Source organism: Pinus tabuliformis, chromosome 6 (assembly GCF_031772625.1).
Source record: "Pinus tabuliformis cultivar Carrire ecotype Pingquan chromosome 6, CPIR1, whole genome shotgun sequence".
In the NCBI taxonomy this organism is placed as follows: Eukaryota; Viridiplantae; Streptophyta; class Pinopsida; order Pinales; family Pinaceae; genus Pinus; species Pinus tabuliformis.
In genome coordinates this window covers 1,715,969,479-1,715,977,671 of record NC_142292.1, presented here as the reverse complement: position 1 = coordinate 1,715,977,671, position 8,193 = coordinate 1,715,969,479, and the positions used below count along the sequence as shown (strand labels likewise).

The following is an 8,193-nucleotide window of genomic DNA, read 5'->3' as shown; positions in this document are numbered from 1 at the left end:
AGAATTTAACATTACCATGAATTGCATGTCAATACTAGGGCGATAGGTTTGAATATTAGGCTACTATGGACCTAATATTACCATAGTTTTTTCTTTCTCCCTCCCACTCTCGATACTCCCATAGTAGTTATGAACCTCTATTTCTCCAGCGCACTTGTTTTTTAGCTTCCGCGTGGTCTATGTATTGTATAAATAATACCTTATAATACACATATTGCTATACAACATATAAAAATTGTTTACACCCCTATTAGATGCTCAATATATTATTTCATTTTTTCCTCATTTTTTATGCCCCAATATGAACACATGTGATGTGGTATTGCTTTGTCAGTGAAGCCCTTGTGGAAGCGAGCGAAAAATGTTTTGCATTTCCAATGACTGCAAGAAGCTTAAGATTGATGTGTAATAAATAAATATATATAAAAAAAAAGAAAGAAAAAGTGTTTAAATTGCAGGTGATATGCCAAAGCACTTACATAACACACTCATTGAGTTTCCCGCCTTTTTGCTTATCTAGAATCATCAATATTAGTTGTGTGTTCTCATCCAGATACTGAGAAAACATATCCAGTCTAGTGGGTCAAGAAAGAAGGCAATTTATCTATTAAGGAACATTGAAATCTCATTAAATTTACAATTAGTTATATCATGGATGTAAACCTGCATGTTCTGATGATCTAAAATATGCAAGGAAGATCTAGTGTTATTGTGATTGTTGGTAAGGGTGATTTAATTTAAAAGATTTTCAATAGAACTTCTTACCTTTTGAATGAGGTTTGTTATGATGGGGTGTCCCTACTTGAAGATGGATAATTGGCCATCACATTCCCCAAGAGAGATGGTGTCTATTGTTGGCCATAATAAAGCAGTCATTGTTGTTGATGATAGTTGCTCATAATTCCTTTCCTAACCTGTGAAAGTCACTGTAGCTATGTGCTTCTAATAATGAATGGTGATAAAAAAAATTGTAAACAGAAGAAATAAATGATGAGGAGATGCGTTATAAGGATTCTAGCAGAACTAGGGTTCTAGCATTGATTGATGGTTGGGAAAAACTGGGTGGAAAGAACAATGGAGAGTAATGATAGTAGCAGAACTAGGGTTCTAGCTTTGGTTGATGGTTGAATAGAAGTGGGTGGAAAGAAAAAATTAAAGTAATGATAGCGGGTGGAAAGAAAAAATTAAAGTAATGATAGCGAGTGGAAAACTTGGGTGTGGCATAGAATCTGGTTGAAAAAATGATTAATGATTCTTTCATTATGCTTTAATGCACGTCACGAAGGTGTAAATAAGGCCTTCAAAATATGAACCAATCCTATGATGACAAATTGGTATATATAGAGAGAGAGAGGGAGAGAGATAGTTAGTTAAACATTAAAGAATATATTGGTCAAAATTCAACTAATGGATAGTAAAAAAGAATTCAAAGTGATTTTGCTAGTTTAAATATTTAAGTTAAATCAAAAATATATATATAATAATACAAAATTAAATATTTATTAATACTGAGAAATTTATTTCATATATATTTATGTATAATGAATTTGGAGTATGCTTTAAAATTGCTTTTGTTCAATTAAGAACTAGTCATTCAAATGTAAAAGAGTGAAAACTTATATCCATACAAATCAACAAAAATAATGTGATTTTAGTTGGATAATAATAATGAATCAACTTGCTTTTATAAATAACTACCAATAATAATTTTCCCAGGCTATTAATTTAGCCATCAGATTATAATAAAATTTCCAAATACTAAAAATATTCACTTCCCCTGCTTCTAGCCGCCCCCAACCCCCCCCAAATACAAAAAAAAAAAAAAAAAAAATTCCGCTGGTGCTAGCCATCCCAGTGTGCCTTCACTTCAGAACCTTAAACCATCGAAAGCATCCGCTATTTATGGCTTGGCTGAATTATGCATGGTTTTTTTTTGTGCATCTGGGCCAGACACTATAGACATTTGAGTAAATAATATTTTCTTTTCCTGGCATAAGATTATTATCTTATATGAACATTTGATCAGGAAAATATTGATACCTTACCCAAATGATGAAGCACAAGTATTTTGAATGCATTCTAATCATTTTATATTTTATATATTTTATTCTTTAAATCGAGAATTGAAAATTCAACTCATAAAAAAATATTTATTTTTATTATTTAAATTAATTTTTCTAAATATACAAAATAAATTCAACATTTTAAGACACTCAAATTATATTAATTCCACGTCTTAAATATCTTATTCCAAAAAATCAACTTAAAAAAACAACAACATACGCACAAAATTTGAAGTGATATTTTGTCCAAGCACGTGTCTTAAATGTGCATTGACTGCATCATTTATGCGCATTAACTACATCATTAAATGCAAATGAGTTGCACCTAGAAAATTAATTGCAGAAAAGTACCGTGAAACTTTGAAATCTTCCCAAAATATCATGATTGCTTTTTTGAAAGTTGTAAAACCTGACTGGTCCTTCACACACAATCTATTCTGCTTTCACATCGCTGGAGAGTCGACAGCACACGCCAACTTTACCTAAAAACAATCAATCTTGTCGAATCATCCTTATCTTTTCACACCAATCTTTTCTTTTGACAATGGAATTCGCCGCGGGCATAATCACAGCACATGGCTGCGACTAGCGGGTCCGTTTTTTTTTTTCATAATTAGTATAGATTAGTGCATCGACGACTGAATGTCCCACCGTCAATTTCCATATTAAAAAAATGAGGCGGACTTGAGTACATTAATGCCTAGTGCTAGAGCTAGACGCACTGTGCATACCAATGTTTCCCAATTAAAAAATCGCAGCCTCTGATCGTTGAAAAGTTTGCAGGCAATGTCCAAGAATATAATATATTTTTTTTCCTCAGACAATGTCCAAGAACTTACGAATTCATTCACGTTTTCAATTGGTAAACATCAATTTGCAATATAATACGAAAACTTTAGTCGTCACGTTGACGTGAATGCGCTCCAATTTGCAGCCGCCGCCCGACTGGGTCTGCCTTTCCTCTCATTAAATACCTCTACAGCAATGCCATCCCCAATCCCGTATATCGTGTGTGATAGAGAGCTCAGAGCAGAGTCGGGTTGGAGTGTTAAATCAGGATATTAATAATCAGTATGGCGAAGCTGATGGTATTTTGTTTGTTATGCACTCTCTGTATCGCTTATGCGATAAGAGAGAATGTCCTCACTCTCAATGCCGATCCGCCCCTTGCAAATGGGCTGTCATGGACATTTTATCAGAAGAGCTGTCCTCAATTGGAATCCATTGTAAAGAAAAGGATTGATTTCTACCTCAAGCAGGACATCACTCAGGCAGCCGGGTTGCTGCGACTCCATTTCCACGATTGTTTCGTTCAGGTAGTTCTTTTTCTTTTTCTTTTATTCAGTCTGCTGGCTTTTAAATAGATCTATTTTTAGTAAATATGTAACTTGTTCATTTACAGGGCTGTGACGGATCGGTTCTGTTGGACGGATCAGCAAGTGGCCCCAGTGAACAAGGGGCTTCGCCCAACTTATCGCTGAGAAAGAAAGCCTTCGAAATAATAAGCGACATCAAGAGCCGCGTGGACAAGGCTTGCAGCGTTGTCGTCTCCTGTGCCGACGTCACCGCTCTCGCAGCTAAAGAGTCGGTCAGGGCGGTAAGCCACGGATGCTCTCTTCTATTTCATTGTCTTCTATTCCGTTTTGGGTTAATTAGATCAGTTTGTTAGTCTTAAGATTCGTATTGTGAATTAGGCGGGAGGGCCACAGTACCGTTTACCGCTGGGACGCAGGGACAGCCTAAAATTCGCCACACAAAACGTGACCGTTGCCAATCTCCCGGCTCCGTTCTTTAAGGTGACAGCGCTCATCAATGCTTTTGCCTCCAAGAATCTCAACGTCACGGACCTCGTTGCTCTTTCAGGTATTTCGATTTAGTTGCTAAATACTGCTCTGGATTTCTGAAAGCTATTTTTGTGATGATGTTCAACAGTTTTGTTGGGATGACAGGCGGACACACCATCGGCATGGGGCACTGCACCTCCTTCACCGACCGTCTATACCCGACGCAGGACACTAGTTTGAACAAAAGCTTCGCCCAGAGGCTGTACACCAAGTGTCCTTCCAAGACTTCCACCAACACCACCGTGCTGGACATCCGCACGCCCAACGTGTTCGACAACAAGTATTACGTAGACCTGATGAACCGGGAGGGCCTGTTCACCTCCGATCAGGATCTCTACACCGACTCCCGCACCAAAGAAATTGTGAAGGAGTTTGCCCTGAATCAAGATCTTTTCTTCCAAAACTTTGCAGTGGCCATGGTGAAGATGAGCCAGCTCAACGTGCTCACCGGATCCAAAGGGGAGATCCGGCATAACTGTTCCGCTAGCAATCTGGCCTCGACGATCGAAGTGGCGGTAGAAGACGTTATCGAATCTTATGCGTCATTCATGTAAACGCAGGCACGACGGCCATGGCTGGTCTTTCAGAGGTTCTTATGTGCGCTTTTTCGATGTGTTTTTTTTTTCCAAGTACGGTATATCGTTTTACATGTACACAGTGTGACGGACGTCTCTGAACAGAGGCCTCGTACTCTCAGCTCTCAATAAAATAAAAACGCACTAACTGCTTTGCACACAATTTGAATATTTTTTAATGAGTAATATTTGCTTTGAGTACAAAATATATATAATTTTTAGTGAGTAATCTTTTATTTTCAGTACTTTGATTTTATGATTAATTAATTAATGATATTGTGTAATTTTTAGAGAAAGTAGTTATATATAATGATTTTATTTTAAACCATTATTATATAAAATAATTAATAAAATATTATATTGTTAAATGTTATCAAAAACAATTAAGAAATATTATTAATTAATATTATTTATATTAATATATATACATTTATATATATACATATTAATTAATTTTTTTAATATTATATATAAGTGTTTTAAATTGAAAAAAAAAAAAAAAACTTAAAATTCATAAAAATAAAATAATAGAAAAATGAAAAAATAAAAATAAAAAAAGAATAAATCTAGAAACAAAAAATTAGTAATTAACAGAATGATAATTGTTAAAGATCCCATAATAAAACGTTAATCAATCACTTTACAAACAAATAAATAAATTTAAATAATAACAAAAAATATCAAAAATTAAATTTCTTATATTAAACTATGAATAAAAAACAAATATTTTTGGTCAAAAACAAACTAATACACAAATCAAAACAAAATGTAATACTATACAAAAGCATATAATAAATTAATTTTTAATAAAAATGAAATCGATTTCATTATTAACATTGTTACATACTTTTAAAATTTAAAATTTAACACAGTAAAATTCAGCATTATCCATCTATAATAGAAATAGAGAAATTTTCAATTCGTTGGGGTCTCATTCTATTTTTATTTTTAAATGAAGATTAGGTGGTGGGACTGTGCAAAAACAAGGAGAAGCCGCTTAATGATTATTGAGCGACTGTTTTATGTCCCGTGGAAATACATCATGATGTACTTAACACTATGATCATTTACCAATTGTTTTATGCCTCGTGGATAATAGTTATATATTATAATCATTTATCGACTGTTTTATATCCATAAATATATATTATATCTAAATTAAAAATACGTATGAGTTAAAAACCTTAATTAACATACATATATATATTAATTATTTTTAATTATTATATATTAATTTATTATCAAATAATGTAAATGGATAGATTAGTTATATGGTTGAGGTTTAGTTGTTTAAAAGCAAAGTCATTTTTAGAGTGGTATCATATTTATTTATTATTACGCAAAATTAAAATTATTATTTTTAATAAAGGGTGTAAAGATATGTTCATAGAAGTGTAGATAAGTGTAAAGTGACTTAGAGGTAGCATTGTAGGAAACAAGGATATGGGCGTGGAAGTTGAGAGGAATCGGGGGTAAAGGATGGGGAATGGGAAGGAATTGGTAAAGTAAAGGGAATCAGGGGGTAAAGGATGGAGGGAATGGGAAGGAAATGGTAAAGTAAAGGGCTCCCTATGGAACATAGGGGAATGGGAAGGAATTGGTAAAGTAAAGCGTTGTCTATGGAACATATACGTTTCTTTTTCTATTGGGCTTATGCAAATGGAGAAATAGTTCAAATTCAATTATTGAATCTCTACATTTTATGGAAGGAATAATTCAATTCACTTAAGATTTAGAACTAGTTAGTATTTTTTATACAAATTCCATGCTTATTAGTCAAACATTCAAAGAGATCATATTGTTGAATAAAAGGGCCCCTTGGGTCTCATAAACTAATTTGGCGTCCAGCTTAGTCGTGATCTTAGAACAAAATCATTAATGTATAGCTTGAGTATGCATAGTAATTAAGAGCATGTATTTCCTCCTAAAAGGTCACAGGTTCAAATTCAATGAGAAGAGTATACATATCTTCATAAACTGTAGCGTTCATTTCCTTACACAAAAGAGATTCCTTATCCTACAAACAACACTTGGCAGCAGTGTTAAGACCGTTGAGAGAGAATTAGTTGTATGCCAAGTTTGTAAGTGTAGTTTCTTTCAAATAGAGGTACATTACTTGGGACATGGTGTTTCCAAGGAAGGCAGTAGTGGATCTGGAAAAGATCAGAGCTTTCACAAAATGGGTAGCTCCTATGAACATGGATGAGGTCAGATCATTGATGAGGTTAACAGGTTATTACAGGAGGTTCATAATGAACTTCTCATGGATTTCATATCCTATTACATTTTTTCAAAGGAAAGGAAAGAAATTTGAATGGAAAGAGGAATGTGTAGCTAGTTTTGAGCAACTAAAGCAATTTCTTACAAATGCTCCAGTTCTAAAGATTGCAGATCCAAATAAAGAGTTTGTGGTTTGTACAGATGCTTGCAAAAGAGGACTTGGTGGAGTCCTGATGCAAGAGGGACAGGTGGTATGTTACAAGTCAAGGAAACTGTATGAGCACGAGAAAAATTATGTGACTCGTGATCTTGAGTTTGCAATCATCATTCATGCATTGAAGATCTGGATGCACTATCTTCTTGGCAGGATGTTTGTATTGATGAGTGATCACAGTGGGTTGAGATACTTATTTGACCAACCTAATATGAATGTTAGGAAAACTAGATGGTTGGCCACACTCAGTGAGTTTGACTTTGAGATCGTGTACATCAAAGGAAATGAGAACATGGTTGCAGATTCTCTTAGTGAAAGAGTACAAGAAAATCACATAACAACTATGAGTTCACATGGGACAAATTTACAAGATCAGATCTTACATGCGGGACAACAAGATGACATGTACCAACAGTGGAGGCACAGGTTATGTAACCAGGGTACAGGTGAACAAGATGTGGCTAATCATCTCACGATGGATGGTTTGGTGAGATTTAGGGACATGATCTATGTGTCGACCAACAGTGAGCTCAAGAAGCTTATCTTGAGGAAATTTCATATTAAGTCATATTCAAGTCATCCAGGATATCAAAAGACTCTAACAGCTATGAAGTTCTATTATTGGTCAAATTTGAAGAGGTAGTTGAGTTTATCGTAAGGTGTTTGGATTATCAGCAGGTAAAAACATAGTGCAAGAATCCAAGTGGTTTACTACAACCAATTATGATTCCAGAATGGAAATAGGAGGTCATTTCTATGGATTTTATCATAGGTTTGCCGAGCACATCTAGGCAACATGATTCCATCATGGTTGTGGTTGACAGGTTGACCAAGGTAGCTTCCTTCATTCTAGTGAAGTCTACTAATTTAGCCAATGAGGTAGCTCACATATTAATCAAGGAGATAGTGAGGTTGCATGGTATTCCTAACAAGATTGTGTCAGACAGAGATGTCGAGTTCACTTCCAAGTTTTGGAAGGAGTTGTTTACAGGTTTGGGTACAAAGTTGGCCTTCAGTACAAATTATCATCCGCAGACAGATGGAAAGATAGAGAGGGTCAACAAGATTATGGAGGACATGTTGAGGATGTATTTTATGCACCAACAAAGGAGGTGGGAGGAGTATCTTCCTTTGGTAGACTTTGTGTACAATAATAGGTATCAAGAATCTTTGAAGATGAGTCCGTTGAGGTACTTTATGGGCGGAGTTGTAATACTCCCATCAGTTGGAGTGATCTAGTGAACATGGTATTGATTGGACCAGACATGTTGGTAGAG

At 34.9% G+C, this 8,193-nt stretch overlaps 1 protein-coding gene across 1 annotated transcript; it reads left to right on the top strand.

Annotated features, from left to right (window-relative positions):
* Positions 1-3,047: 3,047 nt before the first annotated feature.
* On the top strand, positions 3,048-4,703 carry LOC149265634 (peroxidase 12-like). The gene is made up of 4 exons (XM_089393468.1): positions 3,048-3,379; positions 3,466-3,660; positions 3,758-3,926; positions 4,013-4,703. The coding sequence occupies exons 1-4, from the start codon at positions 3,137-3,139 to the stop codon at positions 4,459-4,461; spliced, it is 1,056 nt and encodes a 351-aa protein (XP_089249594.1). The 5' UTR covers positions 3,048-3,136; the 3' UTR covers positions 4,462-4,703.
* The last annotated feature ends 3,490 nt before the right edge of the window (positions 4,704-8,193 follow it).

What these genes read in the sequence shown, in the direction of transcription:
- LOC149265634 (XM_089393468.1), top strand. Translation starts at nt 3,137, where the DNA reads ATGGCGAAGCTGATGGTATTTTGTTTGTTATGCACTCTCTGTATCGCT. An exon ending in CTAAAGAGTCGGTCAGGGCG is followed by an intron (nt 3,661 to 3,757) that starts GTAAGCCACGGA and finishes ATTGTGAATTAG; the next exon opens with GCGGGAGGGCCACAGTACCG. An exon ending in GGACCTCGTTGCTCTTTCAG is followed by an intron (nt 3,927 to 4,012) that starts GTATTTCGATTT and finishes TTGGGATGACAG; the next exon opens with GCGGACACACCATCGGCATG.